Genomic DNA, 20,039 nt, shown 5'->3' with positions numbered 1-20,039 from the left:
TTCTATAGAAAAAACTTCAATTCAGCCTAGTTGATTAGTTTTTCTATAGGGAGATTTCAATTCAGCCCAGCTGGATTAGTTTTTCAATATCATAACTTCAATTCAGCCCAGCTGGATAAGTTATTTTAAAGAGAAACTTCTATTCAGCCCAGCAGATTTAGGTTTTCTTTATAGGAAACCTTCAATCCAGTTTACTTGTATTATTTTTTAAGAAAAACTTTAATTCTCCTTTTGATTACGGTCTTCATATTTTTTCAAATAACGAATAAATATAACGTTCAATCGACACTACATAATTAACCATCCGTGGAACTACTAAAGTAATCGAAACATTTAATACCGATTACATTAACATCACCAGCAATACAAACTGAACCGATCAGCTGTTTGATTTGACATTTGCTCATATTGTTTTTTTCTGGCCAGGAACAGAATTCGCCACTGTGTTATTTTGCTGTGTTTCGACGACAATTTCACACATAAAATTCAAACAAGATGCGTGTCTCTGTTGCTAGATTGACCAAAATGGGTCCCAAATTGAAGGAATTACGCCTTCATTTGTGTCAAACTGGTGAAGCTTCCAAGGGTGCCCGGTAAGTTAGAAACTGCGGCAAATCATTTTCTTATTTGAGGTTACATAATATTTGGAAAAAAATCAATTAAAACATATCCTTTTTGTTGGGTCTTTCTTTCAGCGAATACGTAGAACGTTTCTATCCTGCATTGAAGAAGAGCAATCCTGAATTGCCAATTTTGATTAGAGAATGTGAAGGTGTTCAACCTCGTTTGTGGGCTCGTTATGGTAAGTTGCGTGTGTGCGGGAGTGTTTGGAAGTTATGGGATTCATATAAATGTTCGTAATGCCCTCATCGCAACATTATAATTGTATAAAGGGAATTGTGAACTTCACGAAGTAAAGTTGGATTTGACATCGGTCAAGGGAGAAAATTATTGACCAAAGGCCGTTACCCATAAAAAATATTTAAATTAAAACGAACATTCTGTCGTGTTTCAACTGACATGCCGGAAGACAGCCCAGTCGAAGGGCTGGTATTTGAAATGAGATTAATCACATATATGCGATTCAATTATACTTCCCAGTAGACATGACTTCTTAAAAAATATATATATAAATATATTGTGTTGTCGGTTTAATTTTAGACCCAATGAGAAAAGGCAAGGATCCGAAACCGAAGTTTTATGGTCCATATCATGACCATATATCAAATAAATCGTTTGCATCGTCTACGCGCTTAAAATTAACTTCAGAATAAAATGTCCTTACAGACCTTATCGGGCCATTAGAACGGATTATGCATGCAAAAGTCATTTTATATCGGCTCAGGAATGTCTCAGTTATAACCATTTGATTATTCGAAAGGCTTGTATCTGGGGAATAGATTATCTAAAGAAAACTTATTGTAATCAGGACACAAGATCTACATTTTTTGAAAAAATCCGATGGTGGACAAGACATAACGGATTTTGTTCAACGTTATATGGTGTTATATTAGTCAATATAAATGTAAATATTTCAATTAGTATTGGAGATTCGGACAAGACAAACGTATTCATGATCTGATGAAATTTCGGACTTTCGCAGAATATTGCTATCCCCACCGCTTACTTTCAATGACAAACCAATAAAAAATCTGCCCTCAATGGAAGGCTCAAGTCGTGCTCAGTTTTACCTGAACAAATGCAAATACTTTTTCGTTACCTTTATGGTCAACAATGGTTTTAATTTCACCTTTGTCGCTAGGCCTTTGGGTGATATTTTGTTTCGGGATGTTCTCAGTAGCCTTTTCCTTTGCCTTTTGAATAGGGCTAGGCTTCAGATCAGAAGTCGGCTTACCTTTGTCAGAGACAGTGGGCTTCGCCGATTACACTACTTCATTCGATTTAGAGGTATCCTTGGAGGTTCTTAATCGAGCAGTAGGGTTTGGGAGGGAGATCCTGTCCATATGGAATTCACGATAGAGAACTTCTTTACGAATCTCATCTTGCCCTTAATGAGGTGGACCTACATCTCCACTGTCCGCTGCTGGCGTCTCGACAGATACCCCATCGTTGGACATCGCCTCCATCGCAAATTACCTCTGAAGTTTATTGTCGGCAAGAGCTAACACAGGACCTGTTGAAATCAGATTTAAAGTCTGTCGATCAACAGGGTCTGCGCTTACTTCGTTTATGCTACAAAAATCCCCCCTGTGTAGACTTGGCTGGGTCAACGTGGTGTCCAGCTCATCATCAGTCAGGGTGAGATTTAGTAGTCCCTCCGGAAGCGTATCCCCACATTGCTCTTCCGGTATGAGTCTGTCTAACTGGTCGAAGATTCCCTTACTTTGCTCCTCTAAACTATCGCGGATAGCGTTAAGAGTCCCCTTCCAGAACTACAGTCCTGTCAGTCAGTTACTGATTTTCATCAGTCCTGACTTGCTCGTTTGTCAATGAAATTGCCGGTTCGTCAACTTTCGGTTTCGAATACAGCTGCAGGTGCCAAGGCATCCACACCTAGAACAGCCGGATCACAATCGCTTGATATCGACGACACGTGGCTTGTGATGATATATACATTAATGGTCTCCGACCAAGTTTTCGTGATGTTGCAAACGGATTGACAAATTTAATATATTCCTCACCTTATAGTGTAGGGTATTCATATTCGAATTAATAGAAAACATATTGAATAAGATATCCAATTTATCCGACACAATTTATAAATTGTTTTTAACGAATTTTTTCTTTCTTTTGTTTTAGCTTTGGGCAAAGAAACCTCTGTACCAGTGACAAATCAATCGGCACAAGACATTCAAAAGCACGTCGAAGCATTGGGCAAATAGATTGCAGGCTATTGCAGGCGAAAAATGTATTCATTCGATATAAGTCAATAATATTGTAAAGAAAAAAATAAAAGAAATAAATAAAACTTGATGTTTTCACAAATACTATGTTGCACATTTATTCAATAGATTCTCAATTTCATTTAATCTACTTACATACGTTACGTTAAGCTAAGCTTGACATACATTATTCCAGTTTTTTTTTTGTTTTTTTTTTCAGAAAAAAGGTACATTGTTTTCATCATATTTCTAAGTTGTTTTTCAGCTACTAATAGTTTGGACGACATACACACCACACATCAAAAAAGCATTTATGGTAAGTTTTACAAAACAATTACAAATTAATTAAGTGTTGCCTTGAAAATCGTACAGGATTTCTTTTGATTTCTAGATCATATAGAATGTTATATTTTTCGTTAATTATCGAACGGTGGTAGACCAAACAATTCCGGTTGAAATTGTTCCAATGATAGAATTCTTTGTGTAGCCAGGGCGCACATTTCCAATGGAACACGTTCATCGGGCACCATAACCACCTGCATACCAGCACTGTGGGCACCTTTAACACCGTTGGGAGCATCTTCGAAGACCAGGCACTGCGAGGGATCGGGTTTATCGGGGAAACGCGAGGCAGCAACTAGGAAAATGTCAGGTGCAGGTTTGCCCTGTTTAACGTCAGGATCCGTGGAACCACATACCCGATGATGAAATAATTTAAATATTTCCTGATGATGGGTAATTTTGATCTCAACCATATCCTGACCAGAACTTGTTGCCAAACAGAATGGAATATTGTGTTTGTGTAAATGGCGTAGTAGTCGTTCAGCGCCTAGAAAATAATGATTTTATTTTTAAAATTACTTTTTACTAATTTTTAAATCTAAAAGTAATATTTTAATATTATTTTAATGTTATTAAATTGCAAGCAATATAATTATAACTCTAATTATATTTTATTGTATTCATGCAAGAATATTGTTAACGATCATTTAACAAATTTTCCACAAAAATTATTGCACGGACAAGAATTTTTATCAGGGATGGTTTCCGACGTTTCCGGCGTATGTATTATACATCGGAAATGTACGTCATTTACGTCACAGTTTCTGACCGATCATTTCTAATTTTTATATAGATTAAGTTTTTTATTATTTTTGTATAAATATAAATTCTTATAGATAACTAATATGAATGGATATATAAGAATTAAGATATAGTATAGAATGGGGAGCCTGCGCCAGTGGGGTATTTCAGCCGTTGAAAGCTTCAGCATTGGACAAAATATTTGCAACTTGAATAAGAATTTGATAATTTATTTATGATTTATTACTAATCAAATAAAAGGAACCTCTTCTGCGATATTAAATAAAAAATATGATAATTTCTTCTATAGATAAACATTTTTTAAACTTAAGGTAAACAAAGTCACTTCTTCAGTAACACAAAACAATTGCAACATAGAAATATTTCAGGGTACAATATTAATTTGATTAATATTTCGTAGCGAAACTGTGGATAGCATACCAAGCAATTTTTATCCGATTGAAAATTCGTCCGAGTTTTGGACGTTATTAGGTCAATCCGCTGTTTTACAACTGACCAAAGATTTTCTATTGGGTTCAGGTCCGATGATTAATATTATTTTGCCTAAACCATGTTTTTGTAGGACCATTTATCCATTATTTCCTGAGTTCTATGAAGTGAGCCCAAGCCATTAGCAGAAAAACATGCCCAGGCCATGACATGACCGCCTCCATGTTCACACAAGATTCTTTTTGTACTCGTTTTACTTTTGGTCGTCTAAAACGCGTTATGCCGTCACTAGCAATAATGTTGAATTTTGATTCGTCACTGAAAAAAAAACGTTTTTCCATTGGTTCACTGTCCAGCTTATATGTTCTTGAGCGAATTGCATTCGTTTCAATTGATTACGCTTTGTTATTAGAGGCTTCTTAGCTGGTCGATAAGCTAACAATAAGACGTCTCGAAACAGTTCTCGCGCTTACTGGAATATTAAATTCTTTTAACAATGCTGGACGATTTAAAAGTACATTTTTTAATCGCTCTTACAAATAACACTTCGGTTCTTTTTTCAGTTTTTCGAGGCCGACCGCTTTTGCTGATAACCTCCACAGAATTTTTTAACGTGATAAAATTCGAGAAAGTAATGATTTGTGCACATTGTATTTAATTGGCAGTTCTTTTTGAGAAATTCCTTGATTGAAATATTCAACAATACGTCTTTGTAACTCTTTACCGAACTTATCTGGTGCCATCTTTATCGAAATGATGGCTAATCCAACTAGTAATTTAAATAAAATATTTGTGCAACTAAAGGCAAGTGAAATTGTGTTACCAATTTATTACGAATTGGAACAAAACAAAACTAAAAATAACGGTTAATTAACATTGATGTAAGAATCTGTAAGAGTTGCAATTGTTTTGTCACATGATAATACTAGGTCGATTCACATAATATACTGAAAAAGTACCACTTAACTACATATGGACCAAAAAAATTATTAAGTTATTACTGGCATATTCAGAAACTCGAAATCACAAAACCAGTTTAAATGCCGAAAATATTCTAATTTTACGAACCAAAACATGTATTACTAATGTTAGTTGCAAATGTTTCGTTCCATGCTGTACATCTTAAATATTGAATACACTATATGGTCCTTTTTAAAAACTTTGGAAATTAATAATATATTTTTTAAAGAAGAAATAATATTATTTCAAATTCGGGATATTTGTAAAAAAAAAAGTTTAAAATAAATGGGCGTGTACTCCCAATTCTACACTACTGTAAATCTTCAAGAAATATATAGATTAGAAAATGTATTCAATGGATTAATCTCCAAAATGAGCATTTAAAAATTTATCTACGAACGTAAGTTCTGAAATATACATCCTATGAAGATATTTGCAATACGAGTATGTTGTTTTTATAAAATATATCTTTTTCATATAAACAAAACTTCATAAAATTTCAACTATTGATGTTTAGATTTCTACTGAGACTATCACTATATATTATGTTAATATTATAAATATATGTTTTATATATGGTTTTATATATATACCATTGCTAATAATAATCTTACTTTGTTAAATATATATATATTATACGCTTATTAATTGTACAAAAAAAATATTATAAAGAAAACGGAAATCAAAAGGCAAATAACGTATTGCAACACACAGAGCAAGACATCATATTTTACTCTTAAATTGCAAATAGTTATAAATTATATTAATGAAAACAATCAAACCAAATCCACGAAAAAGGTCATAGAAGTATATAGTATAAGCTATGTACATATGTATTATGTGTACTAAATATTAAAACTACAAATACAAAAGGTAAAACAACTTTTAAGTTGGATAGAACGGCATTGATTGCTCTACAGTTTTATCTATCCATCAAACTTAATTATTGCCCTCATAATTATATTAACGTGCCATAAAAAAACAATGTGTATAAATTACATCCATTATACAACAATAGGAAAAAAACATTAACGCCTTTGCAAAAAAATGTCGTCTAACCTTTTTTCATTGGACAATCGGCTAAACGTTCCCTGCATAATTTATGGAACTTTTGTAAAAATTCCTCCGTCGTTATGGGCAAACCTAAATCCGTAACAACAATTTCAGCTGTACGTGGTTCAGTAGTACCCAATAGCTTGAGACGTGTTTCAATTGGATATGGTTTATCGTATTCTTGTGCTATTTGCCTTATGACTTCCTCGTATATAGATTCAGTATCTGTGTTGTATGTGTGTATTCATGTTGATACAACAGCAGCAGCACAAACGGCCGGCATTTTTTTGTTTGGTTAAAGATAAAAAGAGAGAAAAAAGCAAAGAAAAAATATTAGTTTTGTTTTGTCAAATAATCAATTACCTGGCATTAGTTGGGCATTTATCATTATTTCCGAATTTATCTGCTTTTGTAATTTCGAATATTCCTCGGGTGTAATGGGTAGTTTGTAGGCATCGACAATTTTACGACACATATCCATGTGTACCATACCCATTAGAGATAATTTTACATCGAATGTATAAACTTGATCACCGAACATATTAAGGATTTTCTGGGTGGCATCTGTATACAAACGTTCAGTATCTGTGATGTGCAAAAGTATTTATTAAAATGTTTTCAATTTAAGCTCTAATTAAATTCATATATATTTGTGTTTATATTTTATTAAATAAAACCCACACTCATTCTATAACATGATAACATTAAATTTTGAGTTAAATACAAATGAAGCTTGAAATTGATTTTTATGGAGGGTATATTCATTCTGTCATTCCGCTTGTAACTGATCGAAATATTTATTTCCGACCCTATAAAGTATATATATTCTTGATCAGGATAAAATTCTAAGACGATCCGTTCGTCCGTCTCTTGTAATCACGCTATTTTCTGAAGGAATTGAGATAGATCGCCCAAATTTTGCATAGGCAGGCCAAGTTCGAAGATGGGCTATATTGGTCAACGTTTAGGCATAGCCCCCATATAAGGTTACCGCCCAATTTTCGATATTTTTGGGTTCTTGAGTGCGAATACGCTGGTTCTTTTTGGGTACCAAATGTCTCCACTAAAAGTTATAAATATCGGTCCACCTTTTCTGGTAGCCCCATATAACGGTACCCCCGATTTACGGTATTTTGGGATTCTTGGCCGCGTTTTCCAACCGAATTCGGTGGTACATTGGGTTCTTTTTGGATACCAAATGTCTCCACTAAAAGTTATAAATATCGGTACACCTTTTCTGGTAGCCCCCATAAAACGGTACACCCCCCCCCCCCCCCAAGCGCGTTTTTAAACCCAATTCGCTGAAATTTGGTACAATGGGTTCTTATTGGGTACCAAATTTCTCCACTAAAAATTATGAATATAAGCCCATTTTTCGGGTAGCCCCCATAAAGGACACCCTAAATTTTCGGTATTTGGGGTTTTTGAGCGCATTTTTCTACCGAATTAGCTGTAATTTGATATTTGATAGTCGCATATGGTAATAAATCTGCCTACAAAAAATTATTAATATTCGCCCCCTTTTTGGGGGCGAATATTAATATATTAAAATAGTTAGCTGATTAGTTCCGTGTGTGTGTTAGCTGATTAGTTCCGTGTGTAGGGGTTGTCCCCATATAGGCGTATTCTACCATAGTATAGGGGATAGTCGTTACTCGAATTAGTCAGTTTTAAACTACAAATTATGGAATTCTAAGACGATTTAGCCATCGGTTGTAATCATTCCGCTTTCTAAGGAAATCGTGATAAAAAATTCGAACCTGACTATAATGAAATATATCGGCCAGCATTTAGGCATCTCCCCCATATAATTTTAACTCCTGGGTTCGAAATTGACATATTTCGGTCATTAATTAGGCATAGCCCTCCTACACTATGTAATCTAAATTGCAGTACTTTGGGGATTGTATATTCCACCATGCTTTATAAGTATCAGTCCACGTTATGGGGTCTTCATTAAAAATTGCTGAACTTTGTATTTGGTGTAAATGATCGGTAAATGTTATGTACCCTATATTTTCATTTCAAGTATCTGTCAGTATACCTATGGTGGAGGGTATCAAAAGTTCTGCCCGCCCGAACTTAACGCTTTTTCACTTGTTTTTTTTTTTTTTAATTTTTATACAGACAAACAAAATTGGACCTTTGATATCGAGACAATACGTTTATGACAACGACACATAGGTATTAAAAATTGTGTTGAGATAGGTCATTTAAAGAAGTTTGTTTTATAAATCGAACAAATTGATTGTAAACGAATTTCTTCTAATTGGAGTTCAATATATTATTTTTGGAATTACCGTAAAAAGACTACTAATCAAATCCATTTTGGCGGGAATATCGGAAATTTTCATATAAAAAATTATTAACAATTTAGAAGGTCACTTCAATATATCTTATCAAATATGAGAATGGCAAATGAACATGCACTTCATTGATGTTTGCCTTGTGAAATACCTACACATCTACAGGTAATTCTGAAATACAAATTTACAATTAAAAAAAATTGTAACACAATGATGCCTTAGATTTCGATTCATTGCACCATATTTATTACATCATTGTGAGGGGGTGGGGGTTAAAGAAGTTCTCTATAAGTTTTCCCAAAATAAAATATGCCACGTCAGAGAAAATGCTACAAACAATTTTTAAGATATAATTAAAGTACCTACAAGTGAACTATTAATAAAAAAAAACTTCGCCCGTTATATATTATTCATACTTACATATTTACACATAAGGAAAAACATTGCATCAAGGTTAATACCGCTATGTTTGTATGCTCATCCTCAATGAACAGGAAAAGGCCACAACAACAAAAAAAAACATTGAATTGAAAAAAAGAAACTTACCCAGAAGCAATCCATCCATATCAAAAATGCAATGGGTTACTTTCTTAAATTTTGTTTCCGACATCTTCTCTTCCAAAATGAAATCCTCACAAATGCACCAATGGAAAACTTAAATAATTTTTATAATAAACTACAATGGAAAAATTGTAATTATGATGTAACAAAAAAAGAAAATACACGGAGCACTAACTATCGTTGTTGTTTTTTGCGGAAATTTGTGAATAGGAATGATTAAACGTTTTGCTTTCTTGTTTGTTTTTAGTTGCGCCTTTATGACACAAATGTAATAAATATGTCAAGTTTACTTTTTTCCGTTCAGCGATTAGCGAAACAATTTTCCGTAGATACCGCCTTGTTGATGACCTGATGATTTTTCAAGTTTAAGGAAAAATTATGACTCTTCGTAACTTGTTCTCACTGCAAGGTCAATTGGTCACTATGCCAACAATTCTTAATCCTTTTTTCAGCATTCACAACAGAAAACAGCTGATTGTTCAGTGCTGCGCTGCTGCTGCATATAGGTGTGTTCAAAAGCACATTTTGTATAGTATGTGACATGGGTCTGTTCGTATAATATTTCATATAAAAATATTAGGTATTTTTTATGACTCCAAAAATACAAGTTAGGAAAGACTTTGACAGTGAATATTATTATATCAGATTGTGAATATTATTAAATTTTAAAGAAAATACCATATCGGGAATATCTATCAATGGATTAAAATATTTTTTCTAAAAATTCACCAATAAAATTTAAGGCAGTTAGTCAGTAGCCACACGTGCAAAATTTCATGACAAATTTTCTTCTCAATTTCTTTAATAATTGCATTGTTGTTTAGACACGCAAATAACCCTTGCATCAAATTTATGAATTTTCTTATTCTTCCACACACTCATTTTCTCGTTTGACCATTGTTCATGAAAATTAAAAAAATGGAATTAAAAGAAAAAAAAAAAGAAATTGTAAAAGGAACTCTTGAATTACTCGACAGACATATTATGTTTATTTTTTCCTCGCAAAAGGTTTTAATTTTATTAACTGCCTTGGCGTTTGTTTGCCGACAGAAAACATAAAATGAAAGAAAATGCAAAACTTTTCTGCAGCCAACTTCAGTTGTTTACAACGAATAACGAAACAAAAGAGAATTGCGGAGTACAAGTATGTATGTACCCCCTTTTATTCCTCTCACCTCTTTCGCCCATAAACTCAATTTACTTTACCACAAAATTTGCCCGTATGACTACTGACTTACGAAAATGTAAGTATTTATTAGGATCATGGTACAATTATACAAGCCCTGTAGGAAATGTCTGCAGTAAAACACTACTGACTTACTATTGACATTGTCAACAATACTATTGGCCGACTATACCCAACTCAATGCATTTTACTATTGACATTTAACATGTGCTTGTCATTGAAAATGAACTAGTGACATGGTCAGTATCTGAAAGTGTTTTATGCGAGTACCTGCCCATAGGCCTACCTCGCAGTGGCTGAGCCACAGGCGGATATGCGCCCACCAGCGCACCAGCACCAAAGTACTGTACCCATCGGAGAGCATGCAGAAAGCATACTCTCCCCCTTGGTGAGGGGCGAAACCACAACCCCCGCGAAGCTCCCCAGGGGGCCACACCAACTGTCAGGCTGGATCAACAGATCCCGGGGCACCTGACACCCGCGGTACGGAAAACCTCCCCTCAGGCTCGAGACCGAAGCCTCTCCCAGTTCGACACAAGTCCGGGCTGGTATCCCAAAACGAAAATAACAACGGCAGCAATAACCGCAGGTGGCAGGGAAGACCTTGCCACAAGCAGTGGCGACGATGAACAAATGCACACAACACAAACAATTAACATGCTGTCCTCACGGACTGCACAAAGGGCCCAAGGACCGCGGCAACGGACATCACAAGACAAACAATGAACGAAACTGCCCTCACGGGCAGCCTACACGACATCCACAACCGCAGAAGTGACTTCCGCGAAGTAGAAACACCGCGAACCTCCCACGATGCCGAAACGACAGCAGATCACAACAGCCACAGTTTTCCACCAACCACCGCACCAACGCCAACCGGCGCACCAACGCACCACCACCCGGTGCAACCGAACAAACCCAACTGCAAGGGGGCTATGCACGAGGACCACCTCCGCTAAGTACTGTCCTTCTCCTAAATGCTTCACGAACAAAACAACTTAAACAACTAAAGGTCCGATCGTCTTCAAGCGCCCTACTGAAATCCCACCCCGCCCCTCCATTCGATATACCCATACTTGCTAAATCTCTAATATCATCATAGTAACAGCATTCCGTCAGTATATGCTTCCAGTCCTCAGTCATCCCGCACCCACATAAATCCGTCTGGGCAAGGCCTCTCTTATGCAGAAAAGCATTGAGAGAGCCATGCCCCGTCAGTAAGAAACCAGTACTTAAGCCGAAGCGAAAGTCTGGCCGGTCCACTACGAACGTTGCGTCACGAATAAATTCGTACGTCACCCTCCCTTTGTCACTGTTCGTACACCTTGTTCTCCACCTATCAACAACACACTCCCGAAGGATTGTGCTGAACCGCCTACTCTCCCCATCCGCTTAAGCTTGTACATAATAGCCCTACATCTCACTTCAAGATCAAGCGGCGCGGCGCCAAGCAGCACCTGCAACGCCTCTGTTGAAACAGTGTGACACACTGGAAAGCACGCTAACAGAACGACCCGCTGACACGAAAGGAGCTTCTTCTGCCCAAAGACAGAAGAGGCAGTTCTGTACCATATAGGTACACGATAAGTTGCGCAGGCAACAAAAAGCCCACCATATATAATTCGCACAGAACGCCTACTCAAGCCCCAATCAGTGACATGGTCAGTAGTAAGTCAGTAGCATGGCACAATGAATAGGTAGTCCACTAAGAGCAGGTGATGTCTTCATTCTACTTGCATTCGATGTGCAGCTGTGCTAAATGTGCCATGTAATTTCGACATCAAACGTGAATTCTTTAATGGTAGCAATGATGCTGCTGCCCGTTTTTGGGAAAAAAAACTGAAGATAAGTTAAACTGTTTGGGAACTCCAAAAAATGTATTGTCGAAAGGAAAAAGGTTGGGATATATGTATTAATAAAGTTTTTTTTTCCTAAGACAATGCATGCATACAATAACAAGAGGTAAGTTAAGGGTACCTTTTGTGTGCCTTGTTCTGTCAAAACAATTACATAATTTGTTAATGGGTTTATAATGTCTTGAAAAATATAAACATACAACATTGACCTGTTCCCGTACTGCAAAAGTCTAATACTTATTACTACGATAACGGATTTGTTCTTTAATTTAAATTTTATTTATGTTTTTAATTTTATTTATGTTTTTCAAAAAAAAAAAAAAATTATTCTGTCTTTGTAGAATTTTTCAACTTTGGAAATGTGTACGTTGACGTATTTCGGTAACATTCATATAAACACATGTGTTTTACTTTTGTGGTGAATAACTTCGAACGAACTAGTCGTAATTTAGGAACTAGTCGTAAATTCAGTTGTAATTAAAATTCAGCATTACAGCACTCAGAGATAAATATTTAGAAGTTTTGCGAATATTTCTTATACAATTCATAATTGCAAGCCCATAAAAACTTGGCATTCCATTTATTTGTTCTCGATGTTTTCTTTATTTAATAAAATTGGAAAAATATGACTGAAACTTTAGTCATAATTGGATGGACCAAAAAAAAAAAAACTTAAAGCAGAAGGCGGTCCAAACGAGGAACAACCTTTATCAACAACGGAAAAACTATATACAATGTAATTGAGTGGATCTATTATGGTGTTTTCACACGACATGTATTTTGCCTGCTTTTCCACAGGCAAATTTTTATTTGTGCAAATTCTGAGTTCGTAGGCGAGAGGGGTGTGAGGAAGAAAAACAAAACTTTGCCTGTTCAGAATTTGCGGTACAGGCAAATTCTGCTTTGCTCTGTTCGTTGAAAACAATTTTGTTGATATTTCCTTTTTAACCTATTCCTTTTTCTGGCACACAGCCGGCTTTTGTTTTAATTTGTGCAGGTGGAATTTAATTTTTAATTTTTGCAATTTATGTAATAAAATATATTAAAATAAATAAATAATATATTAAAAAATTCTTTAAAACACTTTTGACGTTTCTTTCTTTCTTTTGTATTTTGATTCGCAAATTTGGCAAAAAATTTGCTAGTGGAAAAGCAAGCGAAAATTTCAAAAGAGAAAACAAAAAATTTGCCAAATAAAAATCTGCCTGTGGAAAAGCGGACTTACATATACAACTCGAACTCGGTACACGCAAATTCTGCTTTGCTCTGTTCGTTTAAAACAATTTTGTTGACATTTCCTTTTAACCTATTCCTTTTTCTGACAAACAGTCGGCTTTTGTTTGCAAACCTGTTGCTTTAATTTGTGCAAGTGGAATTTAATTTTTAATTTTTGCAAATTTATATAATAAGATATATTAAAATAAATAAATAAAAAATTCTTTAAAACACTTTTGACGTTTCTTTCTTTCTTTTGTATTTTGCCAAATAAAAATCTGCCTGTGGAAAAGCGGACTTACATATGCAACTCGAACTCGTCATGTGAAACATACGGAAATTTCAATATGTCAAAACGATATACAATTAAAGCGAATTTAAAGTACATTTACATATACGATTTTAAATCGACTCGATTAACGAAATCCAGAAATACAACCTAATTGTTTACACATACCATTAATCGTGATCTAAATACGGATCAGCTGATGTTTGTTAGTATACATACAAAATTATAAATTTGCTGCAAAAAATTTGTTTGCAATTTGAACATGAAACGAAGAATTACAACAATGGAAATGTTTTTGCAATGCTGTGATCGTTTGGATATTATAAAAAATCACCTAAAAACACAATTAGAAATATAAAAACAAATAACATGTGAAAACAGTTGCAAATTTTGGTACATTGTGAGAGAATTGTATTTTTTTAGCACAAAAACCGCGTTGCATCTCAGTAGTATCAAGATTTCGATCATGATTTAAAATAAACCATGCCGTACGATGATTTAATTTTGTATGGTAAATCATGGTAAATTTAGCCTGATTAAGAAAATAAACCCTGATTCGTCCTTTAATCATGATCAAATGTTATATGTAAATCCGCTTTTACATATAACATTTAATCATGATTAAAGGCTGAATCAGGGTTTATTTTCTTAATCAGGCTAAATTTACCATGATTTACCACACAAATTTAAATCATCGTGTAGCAGGATTTATTTTAAATCATGATCGAAATCATGATACTACTGAGATGCAACGCGGGTTTTGTATGAAAAAATACAACTCTCTCACAATGTACCAAAATTTGCAACTGTTTTTACATGCCGTTTGTTTTTAAATTTAACGGCTGACAAATACAAAAATGACAGATTAAAAGAAAATAAAAATTAATTATAGAATTTTTGTGTTGTTAGGTGTTGGTTTCCCTTATAATATTTCACATGGTTGGCACCACTGCACATCGAATACAAGTAGAAATTACCCACTTTGACAGTTAATCGAAACATAAGCTGCTCTAAATGGACTACCTATATATTGTACCATGCAATTATATATATATATATTTTTTTTTCAAAATAGGACGCGCTCTTTTTTCGTATGTGAAACATAAGGAAATCAGCTGTTTGAATGAAACACATTGTTGGAAGAAAATATTTCAATTGCAAGTCAAAGAAATGGATGAAAAGGCAACAATTACAAATTATTATTTCGTCTGTAGGTGTTTAATAAAAAATGATGTTGATTTAAGGAAAAATAAAAGAGTTTTTTATAGGTTACGTCATATTTAAGATACATATGCCGATTTGAACACAAAAAATAAAAGTTTTGTGTACGCTGCTAATTTTGACACACATAAGGAATTACGGAAATAAGTGACAAGACATATGTAAAATTCATATCGTGTAAAAACACCATTAATAAGGTCACCTTGGTACAATCGAAATCGGAAACAGCTGTTTTTTCCCAAGTCTAATGTCAAAAATTTGGACTTTGTTTACGTTTTCATAATGGAAGTCAATTCATTGGTCTCCCTGGATGACCTTATTTATAGACCATGATATACATTTTATATGAAAAGCAAAACGTGTAGCTGGACGTCTATCAATTCTATTCAGAAACAAATATTTACCGCAGAGTACAAAGCTTCTCTTATATAAAGTGGCCATAAGATCAATTATTTTATATGGACTTCCCATTTGGTTCACTATCTCTCCTACTGTGGCCAAAGAAGTGGAGATATTTGAACGTTATATCCTACTTAAATGTATAAATCAACATTACGAAAACCCGACAAAGAAGTTTTCAAACACTCACATTTATGGTAAAGCTGGGGTCCAACCTTTTTGCCAACAAGCATTGTATCTCTTAAAGAAGTTCGTAGATGGGCTAGAGTCACATGAAAATCCTATGATCAACTCTATATATGAAGCGGAAAAACACGTATCTTGGTCAAATTCAACATATTTATCTACCATTGGCATTATCAACGAAAGCCTCGACATTGATCCAGACAATTGTAATGTACCTGATTTTTATAAGCCAACACATGGTACAATTATAAAAGGTAACAGCAAATCCCAGCTGATTTGATTCCAACGTAATACTAGTGTCAATATGAATTTGACAAATTATGTTTTTAAAAATCACCCAACAGGAAAATTGGGAACGCCTACAATTTGAAACTGTTCTTTATTAAATGTGCTCTTGTATTCAATTTACTCAATCTGCCTGCTGGGAAAGTTTCAGGAAGCAAATCTTTCTTCAAGGAATAACTCGCTATTCCCAGCATTTTCATATGTGTTACACATATATGTGGCAATGGCTCAATTATAGGAAATATGTGGAAGCGATAGAAATATAAATTTGCAAGATTTTCATTCATGTTTTTCAATTTTTATTTTGAGGATTCGAAAATATTTCATTTTCAAAATAAAAATAATTTGATGATAATTTGTTTGTTTGTTTACATTTTTCTGTCAAATGAGTTGACACTAGTAGAACTTACAACAACAAATTTTCATGTGGTTGTTGTATCGTTTTTTGTACAACAACACTTGCTGTTACCTTCTATTATTATACCATGAAGCCAATACAAAGAACACAAAGAGCCCACAGAGGCTAAACATTATATTTATAAATTCAATTTTTGAGTTATGCTCTTTCGTTTTAATTTATGTGTTTTGTTTTGACATATATTTTCTAAACACCATCTGTGATATTTACACATACATACTTTTTTAACCATATGTTCATCTAACATACTCGCTGTTTGATAAAGATATTAACAGTCTCTTGTTATCACTTTTTTATTGTTATGTATTTTTAAGTAATTTATTATCTACAGACACACACGCTCTGTTAAAAAAATGTTAAAGCAAATTTACATATAACATCTAATCATGATTAAAGGCTGAATCAGGGTTTATTTTTTTAATCAGTCTGAATTTACCATGATTTTTCATACAAATTTATATCATCAAGAAGCAGGATTTATTTTAAATCATGATCGAAATCATGATACTACTGAGATGCAACGCAGGTTTTGTACGAAGAAATACAACTCTCTCACAATGTACCAAAATTTGCAACTGTTTTTACATGCCGTTTGTTTTTAAATTTAACGGCTGACAAATACAAAAATGACAGATCAAAGGAAAATAAAAATTAATTATAGAATTTTTGTGTTTTTAGGTGTTTTTTTTTTTACTTTCCTTCTATTGCAAAAACATTTCCATTGTGGTAATTCTTCTATTCTTTTTCAAATTGCAAACAAATATTTTTGGCGCAAATTAATAATTTTGTATGTATACTAACAAACATCAGCTGATCGGCATTTAGATCATGATTAAGGGTGTGTGTAAACAATTAGGGTGTATTTCTGGATTTCGTTATTCGAGTCGATTTAAAATCGTATATGTAAATGTACTTTTAAGGCCGTGAGCAAGCCTTGCTCTTCATTCATTTTACACGTACGCATATTCGTATATTCATTTTAAGCATGTAGTATCAATGCATTTAATTATTGGATTAGAATAAGACAAATATAGTTCTAAATTATCATGTCATCATTTTACTTTACATTAACCATGTTAACGAAATAAGAAGAAGACTCAATAAAAAAAATTTACTTTACCTTACATTTTATATGTCCTTTTTTCTTCATACTAGAATCCCATAACATAAAGGAAAATTTATTATCGTAGTAAAATGTATTAGAACAGATCAACACTTTCACACAACTGGGATCATGGTACAATTATAAAAGGTAACAGCAAATCCCAGCTGATTTGATTCCAACGTAATACTAGTGTCAATATGAATTTGACAAATTATGTTTTTGAAAACCACCCAACAGGAAAATTGGGAACGCATACAATTTGAAATTGTTCTTTATTAATGTGCTTCCGTATTCAATTTACTCAATCTGCCTGCTGGGAAAGTTTGAGGAAGCAAATCTTTCTTGAAGGAATAACTCGCTATTCCCAGCATTGTCATATGTGTTACACATATATATGGCAATGGCTCAATTAAAGGAAAGATGTGGAAGCGATAGAAATATAAATTTGATAGATTTTCATTCATGTTTTTCAATTTTTATTTGGAGGATTCGAAAATATTCCATTTTCAAAATAAAAATAATTTGATGATAATTTGTTTGTTTGTTTACATTTTTCTGTCAAATGAGTTGACACTAGTAGAACTTACAACAACAAATTTCCATGTGGTTGTTGTATCGTTTTTTGTACAACAACACTTGCTGTTACCTTTTATTATTATACCATGAACTGGGATCTACCTTAAATAATTATAGCATGTTTCAACATATTTTGATCGCCTGAATTGCAACCAAATATTAATTTTAAGCAATTTTTACATATTTTCGAGATTTAATAGTGTCTTTTGCTATAATAGCTTGTAAAGATTTATAAGATTTCATCGAAATGTCCTCGAAAAAGTCAGTTTTTTACTGACAACTCTCGTCAGTTTTGTAAGTGAGTTGTTTCTAAAGGGAAATGCAAGTTATAAGAGGAATTCTTAATTATTAATAGAAGATTATTGCAGGTTCTAGAACATATGAATAATGAAAAATTGATAAACACATCAACTTGTGAAGTGAAAATAAAGATTAAAATATGATTACTATTTCAATTAAATAGGCTACGTTATTTCTCTTAGGTCGTACTGTCAAATGCAACCATGTACAAAATGAACACAGCTCTCTTCAAATTGATGACAACTTGGGAGTGCGACTAACTTCGCTCACTTCTTTCTTTCGGAAAAATTAAAGATGGTGAGTGGATGTTTTTCGTTTACCGAGTCGCCACAAAAGTGAAAATTTAAAGTGATTTTATTTAAAAACAATGGAATTTCAATATAAAACCAAAATAAATTATACCACTATAAAACGTTTGGCAATAATACAGAAAAGTAAGCCCAATTGATTGAAACAGATTTGAAATCACGTGCAGTGTCTCTTTGTGTGTAAAATGTTTGGTAGTGCATTTTTCGTGGCGGCTCGACTTTCGAATATCTCAAACACGTGTTTTGATATCCAACTATTTGAGCAAGAAATTTAATATTTATTTCGTTTCTTTTGTGTGCGTTTTAGTCGAATATCAAGAGGAAGAAGACCAGAAAGTTGCGTGGTCATGTAAGTCATGGTCACGGTCGTATCGGCAAGCACCGTAAGCACCCTGGTGGTCGCGGTAACGCTGGTGGTATGCACCATCATCGCATCAACTTCGACAAATACCATCCAGGTTACTTCGGTAAGGTTGGTATGAGGAACTTCCACTTGCGCCGTCAACACAAATTCTGCCCAACCCTCAACTTGGACAAATTGTGGTCTTTGGTCGGTGTCGACAAAGTAGCTGAATTGGAGAAGGAGAAGACTCCTAAAGCTCCCGTCATTGATTTGGTGAAATTCGTAAGTATCTTTTTTCGTTGTTATATATTTCCTTAAAAATAAAGAAAAGTTTAAATGAAGATATTCCCTAAGGCGTCGGGCGGACTGAAGGCAACGTACAATTGCCGTATTCAATGTAGAGAAAGCCTTTCAGATAACTTTTTTTTCCAATGTTTTAAGAAAATTGTGTTATTCTTTAGATTATTTTGTATGAATGTTGTATTTATTGTTTTTTTTTCTTTTTGTTACAGGGTTACTACAAGTTGTTGGGCCGTGGTCATCTCCCCAACTTGCCCGTCATTGTTAAGGCCAAATACTTCACCAAGAAGGCTGAAAACAAGATCAAGAAGGCCGGTGGTGCCTGTTTGTTGGTCGCTTAAATTAAGGTAAATATTTTAAACATAACGCGATATAAAATTTTATTTTTATATATAAAAAAACAGTGACGATTGATACTAGTCGCGTCAGACCATTGCTGAATGATTCTAGTTTTTACCATAACTGAACTGAGTTTTTATTTCAAATTAAATTTTGAAAATTATTTAGAACTTCTACCAGACTATTAATAGCATTTTTTATTTTATGTTCTTCTATTTACAGCTCAACTTTTTACCTCTTAAGTAGTTGAAATACATTCGACCATCTAAAATGTATTTGTTTTTTAATAAAAAAAAACTGTCTTAACAAGAATTTGGAAATTTGCTGTTTTAAATTAATTGAAATAATGTTTATATACATTATTTTATAATTGATACCTCAACACACTCGTCGATGGTTGGTAATATGGGTATCACACCTGTTGCCAACATATATATTTAATTATTATCATTGAAAA

At 33.8% G+C, this 20,039-nt stretch overlaps 3 protein-coding genes across 4 annotated transcripts; 2 read left to right on the top strand and 1 right to left on the bottom strand.

Annotated features, from left to right (window-relative positions):
- The first annotated feature begins 464 nt into the window (after positions 1-464).
- LOC133322342 (NADH dehydrogenase [ubiquinone] 1 alpha subcomplex subunit 2) lies at positions 465-2,851 on the top strand. Its single transcript, XM_061531338.1, has 3 exons — positions 465-593; positions 696-802; positions 2,761-2,851. Exons 1-3 carry the CDS (start codon positions 496-498, stop codon positions 2,841-2,843), a joined length of 288 nt encoding a protein of 95 aa, XP_061387322.1. The 5' UTR covers positions 465-495; the 3' UTR covers positions 2,844-2,851.
- Positions 2,852-3,253: 402 nt separating this feature from the next.
- On the bottom strand, positions 3,254-9,307 carry LOC133322335 (probable pseudouridine-5'-phosphatase). 2 transcript variants are annotated; one of them, XM_061531329.1, is made up of 3 exons: positions 9,242-9,307; positions 6,753-6,974; positions 3,254-3,672 (listed from the first exon to the last, which is right to left on the bottom strand). In XM_061531329.1, exons 1-3 carry the CDS (start codon positions 9,303-9,305, stop codon positions 3,260-3,262), a joined length of 699 nt encoding a protein of 232 aa, XP_061387313.1. In that variant the 5' UTR covers positions 9,306-9,307; the 3' UTR covers positions 3,254-3,259. The 2 variants fall into 2 exon arrangements, with proteins under 2 accessions (XP_061387313.1, XP_061387314.1); XM_061531330.1 differs by lacking the exon at positions 6,753-6,974 and adding an exon at positions 6,396-6,614.
- Positions 9,308-18,472: 9,165 nt separating this feature from the next.
- LOC133322338 (large ribosomal subunit protein uL15) lies at positions 18,473-19,628 on the top strand. The gene is made up of 3 exons (XM_061531333.1): positions 18,473-18,589; positions 18,908-19,225; positions 19,456-19,628. Exons 1-3 carry the CDS (start codon positions 18,587-18,589, stop codon positions 19,582-19,584), a joined length of 450 nt encoding a protein of 149 aa, XP_061387317.1. The 5' UTR covers positions 18,473-18,586; the 3' UTR covers positions 19,585-19,628.
- The last annotated feature ends 411 nt before the right edge of the window (positions 19,629-20,039 follow it).

Source organism: Musca vetustissima, unplaced genomic scaffold (genome assembly GCF_032173495.1).
Source record: "Musca vetustissima isolate MV318-11 ecotype Yass unplaced genomic scaffold, APGP_CSIRO_Mvet_v1 utg7802, whole genome shotgun sequence".
Classification (NCBI taxonomy): Eukaryota; Metazoa; Arthropoda; class Insecta; order Diptera; family Muscidae; genus Musca; species Musca vetustissima.
This window is presented reverse-complemented; position numbering and strand designations above follow the sequence as displayed.

Bases quoted from the DNA above. Each gene is read 5' to 3' on its own strand.
- LOC133322335 (XM_061531329.1), bottom strand. From the start codon at position 9,305: ATGTCGGAAACAAAATTTAAGAAAGTAACCCATTGCATTTTTGATATG. The intron at 6,975-9,241 runs GTAAGTTTCTTT...TGCACATCACAG, and splicing joins TATGGATGGATTGCTTCTGG to ATACTGAACGTTTGTATACA. The intron at 3,673-6,752 runs GTAATTGATTAT...ATTATTTTCTAG, and splicing joins AAATGCCCAACTAATGCCAG to GCGCTGAACGACTACTACGC.
- LOC133322338 (XM_061531333.1), top strand. The intron at 19,226-19,455 runs GTAAGTATCTTT...TTTTTGTTACAG, and splicing joins TCATTGATTTGGTGAAATTC to GGTTACTACAAGTTGTTGGG.
- LOC133322342 (XM_061531338.1), top strand. From the start codon at position 496: ATGCGTGTCTCTGTTGCTAGATTGACCAAAATGGGTCCCAAATTGAAG. The intron at 594-695 runs GTAAGTTAGAAA...TCTTTCTTTCAG, and splicing joins GAAGCTTCCAAGGGTGCCCG to CGAATACGTAGAACGTTTCT. The intron at 803-2,760 runs GTAAGTTGCGTG...CTTTTGTTTTAG, and splicing joins TCGTTTGTGGGCTCGTTATG to CTTTGGGCAAAGAAACCTCT.